This window comes from Talpa europaea (assembly GCF_964194135.1).
Source record: "Talpa europaea genome assembly, chromosome: 7".
Lineage (NCBI taxonomy): Eukaryota > Metazoa > Chordata > Mammalia > Eulipotyphla > Talpidae > Talpa > Talpa europaea.
In genome coordinates, this window is record NC_140074.1 from 50,072,686 (window position 1) to 50,100,060 (window position 27,375).

The following is a 27,375-nucleotide window of genomic DNA, read 5'->3' on the forward strand; positions in this document are numbered from 1 at the left end:
AATTCTGTGACCTCTGTCATGTAATACTAGCTAAAATAAGTATAGAGACACAATTTCCAGTTTGCACTTGGAATTTTGCTAATTTGCAAATCTAATTGTAAAAAATTTGCTAATTTTCTGTACTTTTTTTGCAATCAGGTGTAAAGCAGGCATTTCTAAATAGGTCAGGCTCATTCTGGCTTCATACCTGATAGTGAAATTTGTAGGAGACAAAGAAATTGAATGATATACCAACAAGATAGAAGGTGAGAGGAGAGAAGACAGAATTTATTTAAATATTTTTGTGCTTATGGAGTGATAATTCCATAGGAAATACACAGAGCTCAGGATCACTAAGGCAAGATGAAAAGAAAACCAATCAAGAATTAGTAGTGGATATTGCCAAATAAAACCCAAATGTGACCCATCTCATTTATCACAAAGTTAATAATCCAGAATGATTAGAGGTTAGTTTTACTCAGTTACTAGAGCATAATTACCTGCATACTTTGAGTTATTGATCTAAGGACCTAGTCTTAGATCACTAATGGGTGGGCCAGCAGCATGGAGTAGCTCTATCAGAGAAACATTATATTTGTTAAGACATGGACAGAGAGATGTGGGTCTTCCCACTCATTAGCTGTTAACTTTTCATACTAGATAAGCTTTAACTTCTTTACCTGGAAATAAGCATACTAATGACACTACTTTTTGGAATTTTTAGGGTGATGAATAATATAATGGGGAAAATTAATTAAAGATGAGGTCTAGCACATATTAAGTACTCAGTAAATATTAACTATTAATATTTTAAAAATTTCCCTTAGAGTGGGACTTTTCAGCTTTTAATATGGCTATGTGTATTATGATCTTCCAGGGCTACATTCCCTATAGGTTTTTTTTAAAATTTATTTATTTTTTATTTTATATATTACATCATTTTTCATTTTTGCACAATATGCATTTTCATCTTGGTTATAGTCCCCATACAATTTCCACCATCACTACAGGCGGGGAGAGAAGGGAGTAGGAACATTCCCTATAGGTTTTTAAAAAACAATCTTGGATTCCTTCCCACTCCCCAAGGTCCCTGAAGAACACCTCTAGGAATTCAAGATTAGAATGGTGCTGAGCACACTTTGGGGAAAGTTTGATGGAATAGGTGATTGCTCAGGTCATCATTCCATCAGGTTTCAGACACAAAAGCCTTTTGGCCAACACCCATTGTCTTAACCTCTTGCTATTCAAAGTATAGACTGTGGCACAGGGTGTTTGTTTAAAAATGTAATCTCTGGGGCCTCCCCTGGTGGTGCATGCAGTTGAGCGCAGCGCTGTGAGGCTGTCCGCAGCCTCTGCAGCGCTGGTTCGATCCCAGCTGGCCGGCGAGTGTCCCACATGGTACGGCAGACCTCTCCTGTCTCGCCCACTGCTCCCCTCAGCAGCATATTTCGTCAGTCTGCCTGTTCTGTTCCCGCTCTGTCTCTGGTGAATCCTCTCACCCTCCTGCAAATCTGGCCTGTACCCTGGTTCTTGTATAAATAAATAAATCTTTAAAAAAAAAAAAGTAATCTCTGAGTTCCCAACTCAGGCCTACAGGAAAAGAACCAACATTTGAAGCAATTTCCAGTGGCGATTGATGTGTGTGTTATGATGGGAAGGCCTGGTCTAAAGAAAGCCCTTTTGCTAGATGGTTGGTGACTTTCTGCTGGGCTCTACAGGTGGGATGTCTTTCCTGAACACATGTGGTTGAGAGACTTGGATGCAGAGGTGTATTCTAGCTGAGCAGCAGGTCATCTCTTATCTACAGTGAGATTTCTCAGTGTGTGAAAGAAGGCAGTTCTAAAGCTCAAATCAGATCCCATCAGAATAATGCTAGACACTCTTGGAAACATTGCTGAGTTTTGCTCTGTACTTGTGCCTATTTCAAATCTTATTAAGTCAGGAAGTAGTGCCTGGCAAGTGGTTTATCCTGCTTGGCTATTCATGCTTCCCAATTCATTTTTATTGTGCTAATTAAACTTCAAGTGATATTACAAGTGCAGATTGTTTTTTCCATTATTGAATCTTTGGCCAGCATATTAATGCTGTAGAATTAACGTGAGTCAGATGCTTACTCATTTGTGGAAGACTTTACATTTAAAAGATCTAGACTTGGCCAATTTTGCACAGATTCCTTTGGAAACAGTTATGACAGGGTGATACAATTCTCTATAAATAAAGGAGACTCACTCTTCCCTCACACATAGATACACAATTATTTTTTAAATGAACCAAATTCCTAGATCATGGATATGTATTGGTGTTTGTGGTCTCTGTTAAAATTGAGTAGATGCAGTCCAGGGAGGTAGTAAAGTGTGATGGGGAAAATTCTGAGTTTTGGGTCCAAATCCCAAGACTAGATGGTTGGCAACTTCGGAAGGTATATTTGACTTTTCCAAAATGTATATCCTTTATTGAATAAGACAAAATACTTAACTTCTAGATTTGTTTAAGGATTAAAAATCCCGATAATTTAAAGTACTAGACAAGAATTTCTGGTTCAGTGAATGCCCAGTGAATGCTATTGTTTAATGTAATTAAAAAACATTTTTAGACTTATTAATCATATAAAATTAGGCTTGTAGAAAAAGTATTAGATTTTATAGGGCACAATATGATTCCCCACTGAGGATCTTTTTATTTTAGCTTTTCCTATTCAGAATTTCTAGACTATTAGGTACATTTGTAAAAATGTAGGCCCTTTCCCCCATAGGTTTGTATTTAAGGTGCAACAAGGGTGTCTCCATGCTCCATTGGTGGAGTCTGATTGGAGAAGACCATAACTTGGGAATGAGGCCCTGGCTTGTTGGTGCTTCCTGATTGAGTGGTTTAATCTGTTTTAGTATAAAAATTGGGAAAAGGTTAACAAAGCACAAAAGTTGCAACGTGGAGAGCTGATGGATGAGTAGTGAATGACCGGAGTGCTGAGAATGCTGGTTATCAAGTCAGTGATGGGGAAAGTCAAGGGACAACTTGCTTTCTATCCAGACTCCTACAAGGCTCAGAAAGTGATGCCAAATACAGGCTGTTGGCTGAAGGTTTGTTAAGCAACATTTAAATCCATTTTCATCCCAAGTGACTATGCGCCTTCCTAGCAGAGAACTGGAGGCTTATTTTCTAAAGAAGATAGAGCTAAGGTCCTGAGGAACTCTAGGTAGAGTTGAGGATTTGAGAACCATTTTGAAAATGATGGATTTCCATTCTGAATATTGACATTTCTATTCTTCTTCCTCTTCCAAGGAGAATATTGAAGAACATTACCTGTAAAATTTGACCATTCCCTTCCCCAAGTGTTTTTATAATATTGACATCAGGTGTGAACCAGTAGAGGCCAATAATATTGCCCTGCAGTGTGGTTGGAAGTTCATGAATGTGCATTTGCCTCTGATACCTCCTTCTTAAAGATGTGTAAACAGTTAAGAAAAATCAACTATGTGATAAAAACTTATGAGAGAGAAAAACAAACACAAAATAATCAAAAAGAGAAAGGAAAAACAGTGCAAGAGATGGTTGATATGGAGAGAAGAAATATTCAAATGAATTTTCATTAATATCTCATAGAAATCAGAAGCAAAACAGGATGCTATAATATTGGAAGACTATTCAGGAGCAGTAAAAAAGGCTTGGAAAATAAAACAATGACAGAGAAGAAAAACCTCCAAAGAAAGTTTGTATTGTAAATATGAGGAAATTTCCTTTAAATAGAAAAGAGATAAAAAGATGGAAAATTGGAGAGAAAGGATTAAACACTTTGAGGGGCTATCTAGAAACTTCAACATCCAAATAATAGGTGCTCTGAGTGGTGGGGAAGTATTGCATCAGAGTTGTGCTGGCATAATTTTTTTTTCTTAGTGGTACATATCACAGTGTTCTATCCTATAATGAATGCTATCTTAAATTTGATAAAACTTGATAACCTTTACATGTGATGCATCAGCTGTTAGTGGGATTTATATACTCAAATGAGCTTTACCCCTAAATATAGACAACATAACTTCATAGCAAAGGGAAGATATGAAGACATAAAATGTCAAGTTTGGTATGGGCATGTATGACAGTGACCTAAGTTTTATCCTCAATGGTCAGAGGTCATTAGATAATATTAAAATAGAAAAATCAAGGAGTAGCAATATAAACATGGTATGTAGTGATGTAGGGATCAAAACCCAAAACTGAGTGGAAAGAGGTGAAATTAGTGCCTGTAGGGTACAGGAATTAGTGTGACATGGCTACTGTTTTTCACACATCGTTTAGTGTTTTTTCATAACAAGTTTTGTTACAGACTTTAAACTACGTGAGTGCATGTTTTGATTAAAAACTATAAAAAGTATTTTTGAAAAGTCACCTAGATCATACTGCCGAGTCTTCAAGGAGATTTTTCATTAAGTAAACCATTTCTTTCATCTTGCCTTGACATGCTTCTTAATAAATTAGAAAGCTTAATTGTCATAGACGTTGTCACTGGATATTAGAGTTAGAAGAAATTTAAATTAGATCTTCTAATTGAACTGCTGAATCTTAGAGAGAAGAAAACACATTGGGAGAAGAGGAGAAATGATTCACCCAGGCTACATAGTACAGGCAGGCTTAGGAGTGGGGGTCCACTCCTAATCCAGTGCTCCTTCCTGTTCACTGGGCTGCTGCTGGATCACCCCATATGCTTCATTGTCCTGTATGCCACAGAGTGTTGGGAACCTTTTTGAAATCCCAGGAAAGCTATAACACTACTCTCCACTGGGTGCTGACAGGTAGGGAGAATTGAGAAGAGATCACATAGGTCACTAAATGTCAGGTCTTGTGGGGCGGTCTTCTATGGATGGTGGGAATATGTAGCATAATACAACATACACTATCTAAATTTTGTTCCAGTTTTGTTTCTATCATAAAGAATGAAGACCTTGTCAGTAAAAACTGAGTCACAGGAGAGGCTTGATGCATAACATTGTGAGATGGTAGGTCAGATACCACTGGGGGCGGGTGGTTAATTGCTGTTTAAGGACTATTGAAGATGAATTACTTTCCTGACCTCTGGGTTACCTACTCAGGAGTGAATGATGCATCGTAGTTCCATAGGACGCAGCTGTGGAGTGAGTGCAGTTCCCAAACAGAGTTTCTGATACCAAATGAGGGGTGGACTTGACTGACAGGATGTGCCATATTGTTTCACCCCCTGAGATTCACCTTCATGTTAAAAAACAAAACAAAACACTGTGATTCCCCTGTGGTTTAAAGCAGTGTAAACAACCAATAGGTGTGATTGTTTAATGAAGTGTTAATAGCATCAATAAAACAAAGCTAGCATTTGAAATATAAAAGTATAAAATGATGCTTTCCTGAAATCTTAAAAAATTGTTTATAAGCTTCAAAATTTCATCTGATAACAAGTACTTTCTCACGATTTTCACACAAAAAGAACTTTTCATTAGATAAGAACCCATGTAACTTTTTTTAAAATCTCATCATAAATAGGATGACCCATTTTATTTATCCATATAACTGGAACATTCCAGTGTTGTGATGGTCAAGCTTCCAGTTTTTGAAAAATGCTTAAAAACTATATTTTTCCCCCAATCTGACTCAAAATCAAGGTTTTAAAATCACAATCTAATCCTTTTAAAATCCAGGTATGGAGAGGGTTGGATTTATGAGTTACTTCATGCAAAAAAATAGATTTATGCAAAAAAATGTAGATGCATTTCACCCTTTTGTTCTTGACTATAACAAAATGGAGGTGAGGAGAGGGGGAGATAAGATGACTGTCTGTTTATGTGCAAAACACTGGATTAGTACCTGTAAAAATGAATCAGGGAAAACATCCTTCTATAAATTAGTGGGTTTTTTAAAATAAAAGAAAACCCTGTGATAACCTTTTTAAGAAATGTGCAAAATTTGTTTTAGATTTTATGACTGCACATTTTTGGTTCACATTAAATCTGTAAAACTTTCCAACCTGGTCTATCTTCAGATCAATGTAAATCAATGTCAGAAAGTAAATAATGGACGGTGGATTTTAAAGCACAAAGAGTTTTCAATTTGTTGCTGTTATTTTGATAACATATTTAAGTGTTTGTGTATGTCTCCAATTACTGTTCTTGTTCCGCAGGTTTGCCATCAGCAAATTTAGCTGCACCTAACCTTACTGTAGAAGAAGGAAAGTCTATCACATTATCTTGCAGTGTTGCAGGCGATCCAGTTCCGAATTTGTACTGGGATGTCGGTAATCTGATTTCCAAGCATATGGTAAGGCTTATGCTTGGCTCTGTGCTCATAGAGAGGGTAGTGTCTTAAAACTTGAGGTTGCATTAACCTAGTGATGAGCATTTAATATTTTATATGTCACAGAGAGACCTTTATGATGAGTTTTGGATGCACATTTACTTTCCGTGTATCTTTAATTAATAAAGACTAATACAGGTGTGCATATTAGTCGTGTCTGCCCAGTAGATGGGAAAGTTTCTATGTCCTAGTGAGTTTTTTTGTATCATCATGAGCAAAGTGGGTGACTCTCCTTGTGGTCTTTTCCTTTGGAGGAAGGTAGGTAGAAATTCAAGGATTAAAACAATTTTTCTCATTAGAGAGTTGAAATATGGAGAAATAGAATAACTTCTGATTTCTTCCCTTGCCTAAGCCTGCTTCAGGATGGAAACAATTTTCTAATGTTATACACACACACACATATATTTTCTCTCTAATTAGGGGAAGAAACCATAAATCTTGTCACCTTAAGATCCTTACTAACAAGGATTATTTTTTTCTGTTAATTCTTTTGTAGAATGAAACAAGCCACACACAGGGCTCCTTAAGGATAACTAACATTTCATCTGATGACAGTGGAAAGCAAATCACTTGTGTGGCAGAAAATCTCGTAGGAGAAGATCAAGATTCTGTCAACCTCACTGTACACTGTACGTAATCAGACAGGCATGTGTTTTTAATAGCAAATGATCATGGACACACCGACATGTGTCACTGGGTCACTGTAGGTGTTGCTAAAGTGTGTTAAAAATGTTTAGGCAGTATTTTGTGGGTACTTAATTAAGAGACCATCAGTTTTTTTCACTTGTTCTATTTCTGCTAAACTCTCTTACTCATGCATTGTGTTTCTTTTAAGATTATTATTATTATTATTATATTTTTATCTTCAGCTTGTCCTCTGTGCCTTCCTCATCTTTTTTTGCTACATATATTTTCAGCAGGATATCCTCCTCTGGTTAATAAGTTTTAGTGTAAATTCTGATTAATCCATTTCTAAAAATTTCTTCTTTATGAAAGCAAAATGAATTTTAAATTGTGATATTTAAAGCATTGGCTGGCTGTTCATAAACACCTAATTGTGTTGTTGATGCAGTAAAACCTCATTAGTTTGACATCAAGTTTCTGTGGGAAGGTCCAACTTAAGCTGTCAAAGATTATTATCACCTAGAAAACTTATTGTTATTCTAAATTTTAGTATACATTGAGATTGAGATATAGGATATTAATGCTTTTTAAACATATGTGCATTACTTCCCAGTATTATAAATAACACAACACATCTTAACATGCCAGATGGTGGTGTTCAGTGTGAATGTGTATTCAGTAAAAATCATATAATTTTCACATCATTACAAATTCTGAGCTGGCATGGTATAAATTAATGAGGCTCTATTCTGTTTGGATTAGGGTTTGGTTGAGAATATACACTTTTCACATCATTGCATATATGTCAGAATGAATACACATTGCACACATGCAGCACATGCTTACTGGAGTGAATCACTGAAATTACCAACCTAATTCTTTATTACTGTCAGAACCACCTCTGCCCAGTAGATACTGGACTCCTAATTTCTCATCATTTCACCCACTCTCAGAAGCCTGAAGTCAGTGCTATCCCCCAAACATATGCAACCAGCTTCCAACATATGTTCTTTAAATCAGCACCTCCCCCAAAGCTCATCTGACATGGTAGAATAAGTGGTTCTGGGTTTGGGGGCCTGGGCTGGTGGGAGGAGGTAAGTGTAGAACCTGCCCTATCATGTTCTTTGTAACACAGACCTCTAAATAGGTGTGTTTTACGTGTGCCTTTATTCTGGATAATGGATTTAGAGCTCCCTTCCCCAAATTGTGTTTAAATTGAATTTTTATACATGACGTAACATATGAAAAAAATATTACACCTATGACAGGTATTTGATAAAAAATTAAGTTTGTAAATTTAAGTTTTATAGTATTGCATTTCTTAAGATGAAGAACCCTGTTACAACACACATCTGCAGAGTTCAGATACTCCCTGTGCTCACTTAGAAGGAATTTCACTGCTAACTGGAAATCTTCCTGTAGATTTTGAAGGTGAATTAGTCTCTCTTATCAGCTTTGCTTCTTCTTGTTGTCCTGGGAGGATTTATCTGAGCACAAATAGGAGGTAAAATCAGATAATATCGGGTTATCTAATAAGGACATTCAGATTCAGAATTTTCTCGGTTTAAGCAAATATCTATGTGATCACTGTAATTTGAGGAATTGACCATAGAGCTATCACATTCAAGATCAAGAGTAGAAGGAATAAATGATAGAGAATATTAACAACTGAGATAACATTTGCAGTGTCCCCACAAAGGGTAGATGATGTTTCCCCTTTTTGTATTGAACTACAAGGTGCGGAACCCATATAACCAGGGAGCAGTGTCTGAATGGGCAGGGCTACTGGATTAGGCATCAGGAGACCTGGATTCCTGTTTCAGATTTGCCTCTCAGTTACATTTGTTTCAGCAGGACAACCTTGACTAAGTCACTTAATCGCATTGGACTTGGGTTCCTTCATCTGAAAAATGATGCCATTAGATCTTGAAGGTCTTTTCTGGCCTTTGATTTTGTAATTATCAGTCAGGCCACATTAAAATAAAAAGTGATGAGGGATTTTAAATGCCTTCATTCAAGCTAAGTACTTTGTTTAAAAATGCTACTTGATAATGTTTGTTTATCCCTGAAATATAAATTGCTTTATACTTAAAATCATTTCTAGCTTGTTTGTCTAGGTTTAGAAAGAACTCTAGACATTTAGAGGATAATAGAAAGAGCATTGGCATTTGAAATCTAGCACAAATGGACTGAACTATAATGGAATGTGATGCTTTTAAAGGACATTTTCTATTTACAAGCAGTGACAAATCACAATTTATCATACTTTATAGTAATCAGTCAAAATTAGTAGCAACATTCATGACATTGATCAATTAGATAAGTTATGTGGGATTAGCGCTTCCGTCAAGACTTCCAAAGTCATGTTTTGTCATTATTTGTATTATTTAATGAGGAAACAATGTATAAATAGTGCCCCTCAATCTTTTCATAATGAATATACATAATACTAAGGCATATGTATTAGAAATCAAGTTAACCTCAAATGAACCTTTTCCACTGTCAGAAATCTCTTGGCTCTGTTTGGAGCTGGTTCTTACACTGAATAAATTTTAAAAATGACTGTGGTGCATGGGTCTTAAGTAAAGTAGAGAAAGGAGTCTTTCTGAAGCTCTCTGTGGGGAATTAAAACAACTTTAATAATACAAAATATTGATGGATTCCAGAGTTCATAGTTATATATTTTCTTAACCCAAACAATAGTGAATAAGATTCCCCTATGTTAGAAATCTGGACATGGGGCGAATTCTGAGCATTCTGATGCTATTAACTCTCTCTTTTTCAATTTAGTTGCTCCAACTATCACATTTCTCGAATCTCCAACCTCAGACCACCACTGGTGCATTCCATTCACTGTGAAAGGCAACCCCAAACCAGCGCTTCAGTGGTTCTATAACGGGGCAATATTGAATGAGTCCAAATACATCTGTACTAAAATCCATGTTACCAATCACACGGAATACCATGGCTGCCTCCAGCTGGATAATCCCACTCACATGAACAACGGGGACTACAAGTTAGTAGCCAAGAATGAGTATGGGAAGGATGAGAAACAGATTTCTGCTCACTTCATGGGCAGGCCTGGTATTGACACTGGTGAGTATTTGATGCTTTTGCATTGGGGAGAGGATTGGGATGTTACTCAGCTATTATCAAAATCATGTATACAATGAACCACCCCCAAACCAAGTGACTTGAAATGCTATTATCTAGTGGAATTATATTCAACTGGGGTAGGTTTTGTGACATGAGTCTTTATTCTGGGGCTCAGGTCTACACAGGTCTGCATCTTATGACACGTGTGGAGTATAGGAGGCCATCTAAACATCTGTGAGTCTTTTTAGGGCCATGGTTCATGGTCTTCTTAGGTTCATGGTCTCTTCAGTCTATATGCCAAGTCTGTAGCAGGGATCATTTAAAAAATAATCTAATATACATGTTTGATTTTGTCTCCAGTGATTAATGAGATTTTGTACCCATGAAGGCAAAACTCATGCAAAACTTTGAGCAGCCTAATTGTATCTGGTTGGCTCATAAATATTTATATTTATTTTCCATCCTTTCTCTGTAATTCACATTCCTTTCTCATCCACGGTTGAAAAACCATTGTCCTGAAATGCTTTGTTCATCTGGAATCATTGCATTGAGGTATTATTATTATTTTTTTTATCATAGCCTGAATTGTTTTTCTAGGAGTGGTAATATTTTTGATATGACCAATAGGTAGAAGAGGTTAGAAGGTTAGAAGAAAGGTGACAGGCATTAAGGATCCACATTGTGGCTAGGTGGAGAATTTCAGTTTGAAGCCCAGTAATATTAGAGACTATTGCCTTGCATTTACTTGCTTCAGATACTGTCATGCAGTGGAAAATTCCTCTTTTCTTAATAAATTTAGTTAGCTTATAACGTTATATAAGTTTGGATTGCACAATAATGTAATTCGACATCACTACATACTACATCAGGCTCACCACCAACTGTCTCATTTCCATCCATCTCCCTAGTATTGACCTCTTTTATCCTTTTGTCCACCAGAAATACCTTTCTGGTAACCACATTTTGTTCTTTGTATCTGTTTTTGTTTGTTTTATAATTTATATTCCACATATGAGTGAGGTTATACAATATTTGACTTTCTTCAGCTGACTTCTATCACTAGCTATTTTTAAGTCATACATCTGACAAAGGGTTAATATCCAAAATATATAAAGAACTCATACCATTCAACAACCCAAACCAACCTGATTAAATAATGGGCAGAGGATCTGAATAGACACTTCTCCAAAGAAAACATACAGATTGCCAACAAGCACATGGAAAGATGCTCGTCATTACTAATTATCAGAGAAATGCAAATCAAAGCCCCAATGAGATATCACCTCATATCTGTTAGAATCTTTATTATCAAAAAGAGAAGATATAGCAAGTGTTGGGGAGAAGGTGAAGAAAAGAGGGGCTTGTATGTTATTGATGGGAATGTAAATCAGTGCAGTCACTATGGAAAACAATATGGAAAGTCCTCAAAAAATTAAGAATAGAAATATCATGTGATCCAGTTATCTATCTTTTGGGTATTTATCTGAATAATAGAACACTAATTCAAAAAATATATAGTGCCCTTATGTTCAGTGGAATGTTCTTATTTGCTCTATCTTATAGCCCCAAACCTGATATCATTGTGGAGGCCGAGACTTGTGTTAGACTATTGGGACCTGTGTAATAGTAATAGCTCTAAGTTCATTAAAGTCACCTGAAGATGACTTGGGAAAGCAAAAGGAAATTTGAAGTTCTGTGAGGCAGTGCCTGCTTGGGCAGCATATGCTGTGTGGCTTACCAAGCCGCTCCACAGTCAAAGGTGATGGATGTGAAGACACCAAACAATAGATGAGAATGCAGTCGTTCTCATTACGTAATAAATCTTCCCACCAACCTGGTATTTATTAAACAGCTTTTTAAATATGCAAGCTTCCTTGGCTTGTTCAAAATGTGATTTGAATTATATAAGTTTGATTTACAAACAGCCTTTCAGGAGCACATAAAACAAACTAAGTTTGGATGCCTTACCCAGACACCTTGGCAGTTGTTATATTTCTCATTAAATCTTCTTAATTGAGAATTTAGCTGCCTGGCTACATTTGCCATGGTAAATCTCTAGATTACTGTTTCTTCCTGCATATTTGGGGGAATATAGCATTGTTGTTAAGTTTATAGACTGTTTTGAGACAACTGCTTTGTTAGTTTTTAACCAGTATTTTATTTGTGACTACTGTATTTTTCATGTAGCTAATAAGAAACTTTTTATGTAGAGGTTTCAGGCGTACAACAGTATAAATCAATATCTGAATATATAATATTATGTTGGCCACCAAAAGTCTAGATTCTGTCCATCATCATGCAATTGACTCTTTTTATTCTTCCAGTAAATTATATTATTATTATAGTCTTAGCGTTTGTTTTTATTTTGTTTTGTTTGTTCATTTGTTTTGTATCTTTATTTTCCATGTTTGAGTGAAAACCTACATTGTTTATCTTTCTCTATCTGACTTATTTTACCAAGCATAATGCCCCCTAGGTCCATTCATGTCATTGCAAATGGTAGGACTGCACACATTTTTATACCTGAGTAGAATTCCATTGTGCATGTATACATCTCCTTCATCCAATCATAGGCTGATGTTCACTTAGGTTGTTTCCAACTCTTGGCTATTGTGTATAATGGTGACATAGCCATGGGGTACATATATTTCTTCAAATTATTGTTTTCATGTTCTTGTGAATAATGTTAGATTTACAGAAAAGTTGCAAAGAATGTACAGAGAGTCACTAAAGAGCCCTCACCCATTTTTTCTCCATTGTTAACATCTTGCATTATTTTTATTTCTCAAAACTAAGAATCTGACATTTGTATGTTACTCTTAACTAAAATTCAGAATTGATTTGAATTTCACCATTGACTGCCTTTTGAAACTGTTGGAGGTGAACTTGATTCAGGGTGAAGGGCTGGCATTTAAAGTTTTAGACATGTTCTGTGTGCTTTGATATATACACAGCTCTGCCAGTGGAAAGCCTGTAATTTCTATTTTAGATAGGATTTTGATGTATTTTCTTAAACATTTCTGTAGGGTGCCAATATGTGGGAGAATTTAACTACTCTTATTCATGTGACCTCGTTTTTATTGAGCATTTCTGTAGTTTTAACTTATCTAGTGATAGAAAGAATTGCTTTCTAGCATAAGAATAATTGGAGTCTCTCAAATATTCTCTTTAAAAGAAATAATTTATCAAAAATAAGTTATTTTATGAGGATTTTCTCTTTTCCTTGTGTTCATTATTTTTTATTAGATCTTTAAAAATAATTTCAAAAATTCTACTTTTAGAAAAGACTTTTTTTATTTGAATATTTACTCAAGGGCTAGCTATCAAGGATTAAATAAAAGTGGAAATGAGAAAGACTTGACCCACCATGACAGTAGATATAAATGGCCCTAATGGGTCATCAACCCATTAAGTTTAATTGATGGGTCATCAATTAAAAATTGACTTCATTTGGCTTGTGTGATAGAATTTTTGTGGGCATTTATGAGATTTGTAGCCATGTCATATGTCCTGGTCTTTCCTAGAATTGCTGTCTCTTCCTCTAATCTCCCTTTAAAACTAAAGAAAAAATAAACAAATTGTACCTATACCTATTATAGGTGCAATTTTCCTGCTGTCTATAGGTACATTCCAAATTAAGGATAACAGTTTGAGTTCGGTGTATATTCCTTCAACATGTCTGCTGTCACCATATAGCAATTAATGAAGAAGCATTGCTGTCACAGAGCTTTGTGATAAGATGTTTCTGCTATTTTTCTTCCTACTTGTTTCGATGACTTCCTTCTTGTTCCATTGTCAATCTCCTGGCTTACAAGGCACAGGGAGCCTGGGCTCACTGTGAAGCCACTGCAATGCCACACACAGACAGAATTCAGTGGCAGTTCTGTGTCCTTACAGTATGTGCTCCTCATGCAGCTCAGAACTGAGATATTCATGGGTGGGGACCTTGTTTAGGAATCCATTCTCTACTTGGGATTAGAGAATGAAGAGCATCAAAATCAATGAAAATACAAATGAAAAAACGTAAGCAAAAGTCCCTAAACAAGAATAGGTGACCCTGAAAGAAGATGGACAGGTTGCTGTACTTTAATATTGATTGCTGATTGTTTTCACTGCTATCTGGAGTGGAGACACTGGATATGAGGGCAGATGCTCTGCTTTTCACTTGGAGGAAGGATAGGGTGGACGTACCATCCTGTATCAGTCAGGCCTAGAAGGTGGCATCCATGGAGCGGGGTAAAGGCAGTAAAGATTCCTATACAATGTCTTTCCTCATTGCTGAGCCTTGCAGACCTCAGACTCTGACCCCAGGCCCAGATCAGTTGCTAATGTTATCAGATCTGTAGAGGTTAGAAGGTCCCCACTTTCCAAGTCAATGCCTTTCCCATCTGCTAATCACTGGAAACTTGGCTTGGAGGAAAGATTTTCACAATTTCAAAGTGCTAGACAGATCATTTTGGAATCAGGCTTATAACTGAACTCAGTTCTAGTCAGTTTTGGGTTATGTTTAAAGCACAAAACCCAACTTTCAGCTTCAAAACGAAATTTAGAAAACAATAGTTTTTATATTTTGAGTACACCCAAGAGCACAACTTGTGACAGTAAGCTAATTTTATTTATTTCATTTTTGTTTCCATTCTTCCTTTAAAATTTATTCACAGGAATAATCTGGCTTCAAGAACAGTAACATCCTAGGGCCTCCCCGGTGGCGCAGCGGTTGAGCGCTGGGTTGGGAAACTGCGCGCGGCCTCTGCGGCGCCGGTTCGATCCCCGGCTGCTCCCCGGCCACCAGAGGAGGGTCCCACATGGCGTGCAGACCTCTCCTGCCGCCCGCTGCTCCCCTCAGCAGTGTACTTCGGTCCTTCTGCCTGCTCTGCTCCCCGCTCTGGCTCTGGTGAATTCTCTCACCCTCCCGCGCTTCTGACTGTACCCAGTGCATGTATAAACAAAACAAACAAACAAACCAGCAAACAAATAAATAAAGCATGCCTCTATAAAAAAAAAAATAAATAAAAAAAAATTAAAAAAAAAAGAACAGTAACATCCTACTCCTTGGCGCACATTACAATTAACTGGGTCATTTTAATTATTATTTTATTTCATTTTTAAGATACATTCTTGGGACCCATCTCTAGCAATTCTGATTCACTGGCCCCTGGATGAGGCTTGGGTTTTGGCTCTATTTGTTTTCAAAATCCCCAGGGATTCCAAGGTTGAGGATCAGTGCTTTGGGTGGGTGCTTTGACCCAAGGGAGATTTTTCTGCTCATCATTGAGTAATAAACAACAATTCTTTGGTGACTTTAGTTGCAAATAAAATCTCAACTGATAGAGCATGCATGTCCTGTATGAGTTAGAAATCAAAACTCTGTACTTGGTTTAATGGCCAGTCTTTATGCCCAGAAGGGACTTTTGACTTTGGTCAAACTTCTTGTGCAGTTGTGGGCTAAGACTACTTGAAATTTAATGAACATACAGATCTCCTGTTTAACCATATTAAAACAGACTAAACAGATTCTGTTTAAAATGCAAATTTTGATTCTGTGGGTTGGAGAAAGGACTAGGATTCTGTATTCTTAAGCTCCATCATGTGCTGATGCTGCAGATCCTTGAGTCACACTTGAGTAGTGGGGTGATTCATGTCTCTCTTGCAAAATGGGGGTGGGGCACCAGAAGAACTAATCACACATCCATTAAGATTACCTCACTGACTTCCCTGAGCATATCAACTGTGATAGTGACTAAAATATAGATGAGCTGGTATGTAGAGTTGCGCTTTAATTTGGTAAAAATATAGGATGAGTACATACATGACTTAAGAAGGCTTGGGAGAGTGAATAAAAAGTAAGACAGCAGAGCAGGCACCCACATGGGAAGTTCAGGGTTATCTGAGGATTCTTCAAAGATTCTCTGTATCTTATTTAGCTTACGGGCCAAAAATGAGGCTTGTCTAAGATGAAATTGATCCGCAATGTGATTGCCATTGGAATTTAACACTACATATAGAACAATCTCTTCATGAACAAGGAGGTGTGCAAGGGGAACTGAGTAGAGATTAGAAGAACTGAGGGTGTCTTTTAAAGCAGAAATTAATGGCAGAGAGATTGCTTGCGGAGATTGCATGAGGAAGAAACTTGAAGCCATTGCTGCTGTTTTCTGATCAGATAACAAAAGTTTCAAGAATTTTCAAGGTCAGAAATTTTTATGAATATGACCATATTGATTATTTAAGATAGATTCTATTGAAATGACAACCCCAGTGATGACTTTTTCAGGTTTGGAGCAAATTTAGCTAAAGCACTCAGTAATAAAATACCCTTGTTTTAAAGCTTCCCAGTCTTTAGGCGGTACATAAAGAGTATCTCTCTGGCCCACTCATTCAGGAAGAATGTCACAGCTCAAGAATGCTCATTCACACAAGCAGTGGGAGTTAGTGACTTATGCTGCCTAATTCTGGATCAGTTATCTCCTATGCAAAATGCACGTCAGGAACAAACTATAAATATTGGAAGAGTTTTCCCCACAGCTTCTTAGTAGTGCTATTTTATCAAAAGATTTATGACTTCTGGATGAACTAGCTCTCTCTGTAGCACTTAGAATTGCCCCCACACTGGCAGATTTAGGTTTGGCGTACTTAGGTCAAAGAATGCAGAGGAAGAATTTCTCCAAATGTTACATTGAGAAAATGTAAAGCTCCCCTCTGTTTCCCTGTTAGGCTATTTGTCTCTACCCGTTTTTTGTCCTGGTAATGAAAGAAAAGAACATTCTACCTGTCTCTCTGCCTTAACCAAGAAGAGCATGGCTCAACCATAGACTCATAATAATCATGATAATTAAGATTTATACTTAAATAGCTCTTTATGTCTCAAGAGTACTAATGTTAATTAATTATGCTCCCCGAAGCTCCTGAGGAGTTGCCAAAGCTAGAGCTATTATCTTCTCCTGTCTCATAGAAGCTTCCTTTGTTAGAGAAAAAGTGAAGAGACTTATAATGCTGCACAGCACATTAGAGGTTCAGTCAGAAATGAGACCCAGACATCTGAACCCCGCAATGTTTTCAGGCCCTGAGTTCAGCCTGGGATGCAGAGAGGTAAGAGAGAAGGATCTGGAGACTCAAGATGGACTGCCATGGGTTAGAAAGCATTGTTGACAAAGCAAGGATCATTTACTTGAAAAGAGCGCATCTTTTCCTATTGTCTTATGATATGAAATTCTCTGAAATATTTTTCAAGATCACATCCAAGTGTGCAAATGGAACAGATAGAAGTCTTTTTCTTATGGGGCATTTAAGAGAAAGAAAAAGCTTAAAGGAGGAAATAGATGAGTCTTCTGGCCCCTCCATTATTTTTATCTTCACAGCAGAGTGGAAGGTGAACCATACTGCTCTGATACCAGTCTTCTCACAGTTTTTTTTTTTTTTAATCCTACAAATGTGTTTTCCGTTTAACTGTAGAGTGTTACAGTGAAAAAAGTCATAAAGATTTACTCATGAAGATTTACTCATCAGCTATGGCAGATGAGAAAATGGAAGTAAAAAGGCCCTCACTTTAAGTCCTTTAGCATGGGATTAAGAGGATGGTGAAGTATTTTGAGTTGATATTTTCAGGAGAAAAGTTTGATATTATCATCCACATTTGGAAGTCTAAATGCTCTAAGGGTTTATATCTTGAGGTGTGGAAGTCGCACATTTAAAGCAGAGTTGTGTCAGGATGCTGTGTGGCTGCAACTTGGTCTCTATTCTTCTCCCTGGGAGTACTTCAGGCAGCCTCCTGGGCCTGTCAGACTTCTGCCCTTAGTTCCTAACAACACGAGTTGGATCAAGTGCCAAATGGAGTCACATGTCACTTTGCAGCAGGAATATATTCTGAAAAATGTGTCATTAGGTGACTTTGCAAAGGCCATAGGGTGCAATTACATAGTCTAGGTGGTCCAGCCTGCTGTGCAGCTGGGGACCAGGGCTGAGAATGTCCTGAAGTGACATGACTGTCCAAGTGAGGGGAACACCCAGAGTGGCTCCATAGACATCAGAAAATAGGATATGAATATCAGACAAGCAGACATTCGAGCTCCTCTGTGCTGATTTGGTGCTCGTCTTTTGGCTGGGAAGGAGTTGGGGTTCCTGCTCTTAAGTGAGTGGTTGAGGTACACAGCTGTTTGCAGTGCTCATGAGCATAAGTGGAGTTTCCAGATTTCCATGTTCTAGTCAGAGACTCCCAGCATGAAGTGTTAGGTCTTGGTGCCACCTCCTGCTGCCTATATCTGAGATTTCTCACCTGATGAAGATAGTAGGACAGTATTCAAAGAGGCATAACCCTTTTTAAGTCTCCACTATGAGCAGATGCTGCCCATTTATCATTGATTCACCCTCTTTTTGTTGGATTTTTTTTCCCCTCCTACCAGTGTTTACCTTTCCTCATTCACCCTTTAGAGTTGAATATCTCCAGCAGGGACTTCTGCTTTTACCATGTAATGGTTTATAACGAATGTATTGAAAGGAGTCTGTTAGAGATTAGACTTAAAAAATGGCAGGATATTTTCACAATTTGACCATTGCCAGAAGTCTAAAAAAGGAAGTGATGATTGTTTTTCTGTACATTTAAGACGATGTTAGTCACTACCTCACTACCGAAGGGTAAATATTATGGAAAGTTATCTTGGCTGAGAAGCTGCTGGAAATAAAATGCTGTTCTTGATGAGTAGAGGGCAGCTGGAGTAGCACAACTCTTGTTTTTCATAAACACTAGGTATCTGTGTTCATTCGCCCATGTGCCTGGCTGCGTAAACCTTTGTGAGTGAAAAGGCATTTCTTTCTTGCAGCAACAGGCCTTCATCAGGCATCGTGAAGTATGGTAGAGAGGAAGAAACCCCATTATGGTTGTTCCCACATGTCTTTCTGCCAGTTTCATAAATTTGCACTAAATTGACTTTTATTGACAATTAAAGTAAAGTGGCAATAGGTGTTATACTCTGGGGACATGCAGTTAGGAATAGATAGTGCTTTTCAGAAAGTTTTAGACATGTACTGCTGGTTTTGCTGGTAAACTTCGTCAGAAATGCAATCATTGATATGGATCATAAATCTAGAAAATGGTCTGTTTTCCAGATTATGGGCTAACCTACTTTATTTGGATTCTAATCCAAATCCCATTTTTCTACACCCAACATTTGCTATAATAAATTGATTGGATTTGATGTTCTTAGTCCTTCCTGGGAGCTCTGTGACAGTAATGTGTTTGATCTTCCTTTACTGTGATGGTACTGATGAAACCCGTCTGACAGTCATAGTCCCTGAGTCCCTTTCAGTGTGTCCCTTATATAAATCTGGCTTTGAATCCTCAGTCTCATCTTACTTTCTTTTGGAATCACAGAAGGCCCACCAATCCCATGTGCAGTGTCTCTGGGAGCATGAGAACAAAACCAGGTGACTAATTTGTCCTGGTTAGCACTGAAAGTCTCTGTCTGGGATAACTAATTCCTGGAAAAACTGCAAGGTTTTGCTTAGAACTAAAATCTAAAGTCTAGGAATCCCCTTGATTTCAGGTAATCTAGGATGATTAATGATCATAGTATAAGTGAAGGTTCATATATATATATATACATATACATATATATCGAAATACTTAGAAAAAGTCAACTTAATGAATTATTAAACAAAATAGTTCTTTCCTCCTGCCTTTGAAAATATGTGTTTGTAATTTTAGACCTGGAAGGCTGAATTAAAGTTAAATTCTCATGGTGTTTCATGCTGGGACATAATGGTTTGGTAGTGCTAGTCGGAGCCATGCCCTTTGCCCTGACTGTGACTATGCAATGAGAGGTAGATATACCTGAGATAATGAGTGTGTGTGTGTGTGTGTGTGTGTGTGTGTGTGTGTGTGTATGTATACCTTCCAGCCCACCTGTCTAGCTCAGTCCTTAACCCTTCCTTGGGTATTAGGTAAGAGGAAGCTCCTCCTGGTGGTGTGGCCACCATGGGACTGACAGATTAAAGGGGAACTGGCTTAAGTGGGTGTGGGGCAGTTTGGAGGGAAATTTGGTTATTGAAAGATAGAATGAAGTCTAGAAATAATGACTGGGTTCTGGTGGCAAGTTCTTTGCAGATTCAGAAGGCTTGGTAAGAGGAGGATCAGAGTGGGGTCTTCTGAATAATGGAATACTGAGCAGTTCAAAGGATCACTTGCTCATTTGGGGTGATAGAAATTTTCCTTTGGCAAGGGTAGGACATTCTCATCACTTGGGGTCACCATTTGCTCCAGAATTATGCAAGGGAAAGAATTTCAGAAGACGGAAGGCACTCTGCAAATGACATCACTGGGGTGCCGCTGGGATTTCTTGCTCTTTTTACTCACTGAATTACCAGTCAAACTATAGGACAGCCTTTAAGACCTTTCACAGGAAGGGCCTATGTCAGCTACAAAAAATCCTGACAATACATATTGATGTGCTGAAACTCAAAACTGCTTTAAAATGGTGTTTTGGATAATAAAGCTCAAAGTGAAATAGATGTATACTGGAATCAGTGTTTCCATATGAATTGATGCAGGCTCATTACACGTGGTTGTGCACTGCACAGTTTCAGGTGGTACCATCACACAGACCACAGTCTGGATGACGCCCCCTAAGTTATGCAAAGTGTGGATGGCAGAGCTGTAGGCAGCCTCCCAGAATCATTGTGCACAACCATTTACTTAATTTTCCCCCTGCTAAATAAGCAAAAAGACCAAAACAACAACAACAAGAAATCAGAAAAACCCCTTAGACATAGACAGCAGATTTGTGGTTGTCATGGGGAAAAAGATTTGGGAGGGGCGTGAGTGAAATAGAAAAGGGCATCAATTGTGTGATGATGGATGGAAACTAGACTTGGTGGTGATCATGAGGTAATGTATGTTGGGTCATGACACTATACAACTGAAACTTAAGTTAGAAACCAATGATACCTCAATTTAAAAGGGATTAGCTGTTGAAAGGAAAAAGATATTTTGCTAGTTGAGCTGTGTAAAAAATGAAACCTCTAATTTGACCATTAGGGCCAATTTTATTTGATTCTTTAGTTTGACTAAGCTTGATTAGTCACTGGGGGATACATGAATGGAAAACTGGCTCAAGTTTCACTATAAGTGATATTTTCTGCTAAGATTTCAGAAGTGGAATGATAACAGTAAGCTTCATGATTTATAAGTTTTACTTTTTTACATTATGAAGACTGAAGGCATAGTAAGTAGCTCTGGAAATTTGGTTTTGTAATCAGGTATATATTATACAAAAATTTAATTTTATTTCCAAGTAGGCTTTTATATAGAGAACCAGTTAGTTCTGAGTAGAAAATGTTTTTTTGCAGATGATAGTTGAAAAATGTATTTTTGCAAATTCTCTTGGGAATACTTTAAAATAGAATATTCTGATAATCTTGGTGACTAACGTCATCCAACAAAATTAAGTGGATATGCTTTTGAGTTTCATTCTGATATAACATTTATTTATAATCTCTAATATGTGAATGGTTTCAATAGAGAAAATATATTTATTTTTCTGTGTTGTATTAGGGCAAAAATAAAGGGGTTTCTTCAGTCTTGGGACCACCCCCCAACCCCCAAGGCCAAGTGAAAAGCAAAACTGTGCTTTAGAAATCATTATACACAATGACTAATATGTGTTTGTCATTGAAAATGGATCTGCCAAACATATTTTGAAAGTAACTCCCAAATCATCAGAGAATAACAAAAGTGGTCTGGAAATCATCTGTCTCTGGAATAAAAATATCAAAATTGCAATTAAAATGACCAACCATATAAGAAAAATGAAATTAATGAAATTAAGAAATTGTTGTATTTATTGATTAATGAAGTTTTTTTCAGCCAAAGTGACTGTGATTTCTCTTTATTTTCTTCTTTGGAGGGTGGAGGTTATGGGACTAAGGAGGGAAGGAGTTAACACAATACAAACCAAGAGTTTTAAGGTTTATTTAACCTGTTTTGTAGAACATTCTATTCAATTAAAAAAAACTTTAATCGATATTTAGTTTATTTAGTTGACATAAGTCAGTAATTTTTAAATACCACGTGTGTACTTACAAATCTTTGTTTTGCTTTTATAGGTTCAAGCATGTATTATACTGATGTAATTTATGAAGGTAGCTATCCTGTTGTCTTTATTTTCTATTTTTTCAAAATGGTTGTCTAAAATAAGACCTTTAAGCTCAGTTAAATATACACTTCAAGCATTATATAGGCCAAAATACTATTTCAAAAATCATTCAATATTGATGGCTGTTTTCCCTTGATATTTACAGTGTGTGCCGTAAATAACATTTTCTCTCTCTTGACCTGTTCTTGGAAGCAGTAAATCTATTGTGCTCTAACAGACATTTTGATTCCATAATTGGGAACTAATTACCTGTTTGAAAGCCATGGCTACCAAGAAAAGGAGGGTATATCAGTTTCTGGCTATGACAGTAAACCTAATTCAAAATTATGATTTTTGTATAATGAGGTCCTTTGGCTCTCAGACAGGAAACTCAAAGGTAGGGGGCTTGGCTCAACCAACAGCTCAACCATGTCATGAGGGACTGAGATTTTTTTCATCTGTGCACTCCCTGCCCTTTGTGCTGACTTCACTGAAGGTTCTTTCCCCTTAATAGTTTTTACCTGAGGCCCAGCAGAGGGGTTACTGTCCTTCACATGGATGGGAGAAAGGGGGAGAATTTCTGAAAATGTTCCAGAAGGAAGAGAACTTCCCCAGCATCCTCCATTTGATTCAAGACACAGTTGAGTCCATTTTACCTCCATTATTGATAAGAAAAATGGATGAACCCTTAACTGAGGGTTTAAATTTAAATCAGTTTAAATCAAGTCAATCCTCTGATGAACTATAACCCCTTGAATTAAATGGGGTTTTCTTAGCAATGTGGAAGGTAAGAAACCAAAAGGTCCACTATGCTAAATGAATTATCTTTTTCTACTTTTGCTTTTTAAATTGAATGATAGGCACATTTCACTAGTGTAAAAATCTAACTTTAACAGATTTTCAAACCACCTTCATGATCTGAAGAAGCAGCAGGCTAAATTTCAATATTTGGCTTGAAATTTAAGTTTGATTAATGAAGACCTTTAAAGTTGAAAGTTAGATGGATTAAAAAGTTATATTTATTTACACATTTAACTTATAAAATACATTCTTTAATTTTATACTCATATATACATATTGATGTTTGACATTTTCTATAAATCAATTCTATGTTTGAGTTTTTATTTTGTGTGTGTATATTTAACTTGAGCTGATTTTAACTAGGGAATTATATTGTCTTTGCTTGTTTTATGCATGTTAAACTATTTCTTCTAAGTTGTGGCTTGGATGATTTTGTGCATGTGATATGTATTTTTTTCTTTTGATATGATTTAAAGGGAATATGTCAAATTGTATCACAAAGAAATATGTTTGAATTGTGATTTTACTTTTAAAAACTATGTTTTGCACTCCCATCCAGTAACTTCAAGATTTGAAATTGTTCCTTCTCATTGGCCTCAAATGTCACTTTGGATCTTTGAGTCAAAATGTTATGACTAAACTAATGTTTTGATGTAATGATACTTTAGTGATTTAATATCATATGAGGAGTTGGATATAGTATGAAAAGGGAAAAATAAGCAAACAATTGAAATTTCTGTGTTTGAAATTCGTAAACTTTAATATATTCAAAATGAAAATGGTAAGAATGTAGTTTTGGAGTCAATAATAGAACAGCAAGGCCTCCCTGGTGGTGTGGTGCAAGGGTCTAAATCTCAGCACAATCAAGCTATTGCCAGCCACTGCAGCCTGTGTTTGAGCCCCCTGGTCAGGGATGCTAACCCACATGGCACAACAGACCTCTCCTATTTCCCCTGCTGCTCCCCTCAGCAGTGTATTTTGGTAGATCTGCTTATTCTGCTCCCTACTCTGTCTCTGGTGAATCCTCTCACCCCCACACCTCTGGCCTATACCCCAATTTTTGTATGCATAAATAAATAAAATAAATCTTAAAAAATAATAGAACAGCAAAGAAAAAATAGATGATTTTTATTTTACTTTCATTCACATTCAAAAGAACACTCTGCTAATAAAAATATCATTTGGATTGGTTGCTCCAAAGCTGGCATGATAATTCTACAGAGGGAAGTTTACTGAGGCTGACTTAATGAGGCTATTTGTTCAGGATGGAAATTGAAAGCACCATATCCATTTAGAATAAAAATGCGAAACATTTATAAACACCATTGTTTCACATTTTAGATAGCGAGAGTTCTCTATGACCTTTAATAGATAATATTATTAATAAAAGCTTTGATGGCCTACAAAAGCCTCAGTCCTTTATCTACCTCCTGATCCATGTAGGTTTAAGTGATTCAGAATATGGTGACTACATTTGAGACATGGCCGTGTAAGAACTATCCTTGGAATTTTAAATATCGTGTTGGCACAATTTCCTATCTATTAATTCTGAAGTTGAAACACTGGCAATTCAGGACTCTTCAAAAGAGACCATATTGCTGATCCTACATTCTGTCTTGGGTGACCACCCCTAACCCAGTGAGAAGTCACTGCCCTGAATCAGTGTTGCTGATTTCAAGTGGTGTACATGTCTAGACTCTGCCGACTTCCTACCAAATGACCCTGAACTAGTCACTTAACTTTCCTCAGCTGACATTCTTCAGCTGTAACATTGGCAGCTAGACTCAACTTCTAAAACCCTTCCAGGTCCATGAAACTATGACTCTTGGATGATTGATTCTTTCATACTTATATCAAACTCCTCATCAAAAAAAGGGATGTATTCTTATGGTCAAAGAAAAACTTTAAATCTCTTTGAGAATTTGATCAGCAAAACAATGGTGTAAAGGTCTGGGTTGCATAAAATGTTGGCATCATGCAATCCCAGTGCTATGAGATTTAACCCAACAGTTGGATCATTCCTTCCCAGGCAGGCTGTAAGTGGTTTGGAATCTTTGTGATTTGTCTTACTTTGTTCTGGTTTGTGCTGTAGCCTCGTGTTGTTGGCAGCCTAATGACAACTTCATGGTTTCTCCTCCTGTTGCTTTCTCTAATTTAAGATTATGGGACTGCAGCAAATGACATAGGGGACACCACGAACCGAAGCAATGATAGCTTTACCCCAGATATGACTGACAAAACCGGTCGGGAGCATCTCTCGGTGAGTTGGATAAATAGTTGTTCCCTACATTGGCTCTGAGTATGTTGGATGCTTAATTAAGTTGGAGGAATGCAGCTGCTTCAATGCCTGTCTTTCAACAAGACGTTTTAAGGTCCAGATGTAGACGGGCCATTAAAGGTTAGTTGGTCAAAACAGAGAGGTTTAAGAGAAGCCATAGAGGTGCTAATGGCCTCTGACTTATTTGCTTCCCTTTGTGCACCACCTTAATTGCTAGTAGTTCCCATTTTCTTTTCTTTAAAGAAATATTTTATTTATTTATTTATTTTAAAGAAGATTTATTTATTTATTTATACAAGCACTGGGTATAGTCTGAAGCGTGGGAGGGTGAGAGAATTCATCAGAGCCAGAGGGGAGAGGAGAGCAGAACAGGCAGATTGACAAAGTACACTGCTGAGGGGAGCAGTGGGCAGCAGGAGAGATCTGTGCACCTTGTGGGACCCTCTTCTGGCGGCCGGGGATCGAACTGGCGCTGCAGAGGCTGCAGGCGCTTTGCAACCCAGCGCTCAACCCCTGCGCCATAGGGGAGGCCCTAAAAAATTATTTTATTGAAGTAACATTGGTTTATAGGATTTTGTAGGTTTCATGTGTGTGGTTCCTATTTTAAATATCTATCTTTAGGGCTTCCCCGGTGGCGCAGTGGTTGAGTGCTGGGTTGCGAAGCTGCCCGTGGCCTCTGCGGCACCGGTTCGATCCCTGGCTGCTCCCCGGCCACCGGAGGAGGGTCCCACATGGCACGCAGACCCCTCCTGCCGCCCGCTGCTCCCCTCAGCAGTGTACTTCGGTCTTTCTGCCTGCTCTGCTCCCCGCTCTGGCTCTGGTGAATTCTCTAGCCCTCCCGCGCTTCTGACTGTACCCAGTGCATGTATAAACAAAACAAACAAACAAATAAATAAATAAATAACCATGCCTCTATTAAAAAAAAAATATCTATCTTTGGAAAGGTTATCACTAAGAAGAGCAAGAAACCAGCTTTCTTGTTCAGGAATCTTTATAATTAAAATTATTCTTGTCCTCCACACCACAAAAATATCTCCTTAAGTATTTAAATAAAAGTCCCAGTGCCCACCAAATGTTAGGAAGAGAACCTGTAGGTTCTGGAAGGGACTGGATGTGAGATTTAGAAGTATGAATGAAACTCAGATCTTTCATTGAGGAAATTACCTTCAGTCAGGGACCTGGAATGTGAATATGGGCATCCAAACTACAAGCAGAAGTTGAAGAACATGAGGAGAGAGATAGTGGAGCAAGCTCTCCACTCCTTCCTGCTGGGCGAACCAGGAGAGCCTGGTGCCACAGGTGGCATTTTCCACAACCAGCATAGGACGTCTGGGATTTGGATAGAGGAACAGAGGAGAGGGCAATTTAGGTGTGTGAACAAGAGCTTGCAGACTGGGAACAGTCTTCATTGGATAGTCAGGCTCATGAAGGGCAGTGGTTGGGAGCAAGGCTGAAGTTGCTTGTGCCACACCATGAGGTCCTGAATCACATGGGCAAATGGTTAGATTTATTGTACAGCGAGGGAGTGATGAAGGGGGTTCACTCAAGAGGTTCCGGCAGGCTTTCCTCCATTCCTTTCTTTTCCTCACATGTCCTAGGCACACAGACTCATGTGTGGTCAACTCTGCCTCCTTATAAACCCCAAACCCACCGCCTCTCCCCACCTTCTTTGCCACGGCCGCACACAAACCCAGGGTGGAAAAGTCACAGAGCCTGTTCTTGTGTGGTCTGCAGGCAAAGACTAGTCCTTGCATTTTAAGTTGTTCAAAACAAAACAAAAGAAGAATGATATTTTGAAACACATGGAAACTTCATGAAATTGAAAAAAACAGTGCCCTTGAAGTTTTATCGGAACAGTCACACCCATTTTCAAACTGTGACTGATTTTGTGCTCCCGTGGCAGTAGAGTAGTTGCAGCCAAGTCCATGTGGCCTGAAGAGCCAACACTGTTTCCTAGCTGATCCTTTACAGAGAAAGTTTGCCACAATTGGGTCTTCCTGGATGACTACGACGGCCCCCTGACTACCCACCCACCCCCCTCTGCTCCCACTCTCATCGTACAGTCTTTCTCCACACAGTGACCTTAGTAATCCTTTTCAAGTACAAATCAGATCTCGATTCTTTCCAGTGCAACTTTAATAAAATTTTATTATAAAA

General features: G+C 37.8%; 1 protein-coding gene across 5 annotated transcripts in view; it reads left to right on the top strand.

The window, feature by feature from the left end:
• NTRK2 (neurotrophic receptor tyrosine kinase 2) overlaps positions 1–27,375 on the top strand; it is a gene marked incomplete at its 3' end in the record, with an annotated part of 340,861 nt that overhangs the window by 51,614 nt on the left and 261,872 nt on the right. For 3 of the 5 annotated variants that reach the window (XM_084238705.1, XM_084238707.1, XM_084238708.1), the window contains exons 6-9: positions 6,122–6,258; positions 6,791–6,923; positions 9,709–10,080; positions 25,115–25,200. In XM_084238705.1, the coding sequence (XP_084094831.1) occupies positions 6,122–6,258; positions 6,791–6,923; positions 9,709–10,080; positions 25,115–25,200 (728 nt within the window). Of the gene's footprint in view, positions 1–6,121; positions 6,259–6,790; positions 6,924–9,708; positions 10,081–25,099; positions 25,201–27,375 lie in introns of all 5 variants that reach the window. The other 2 variants (XM_084238704.1, XM_084238706.1) reach the window with 2 other exon arrangements.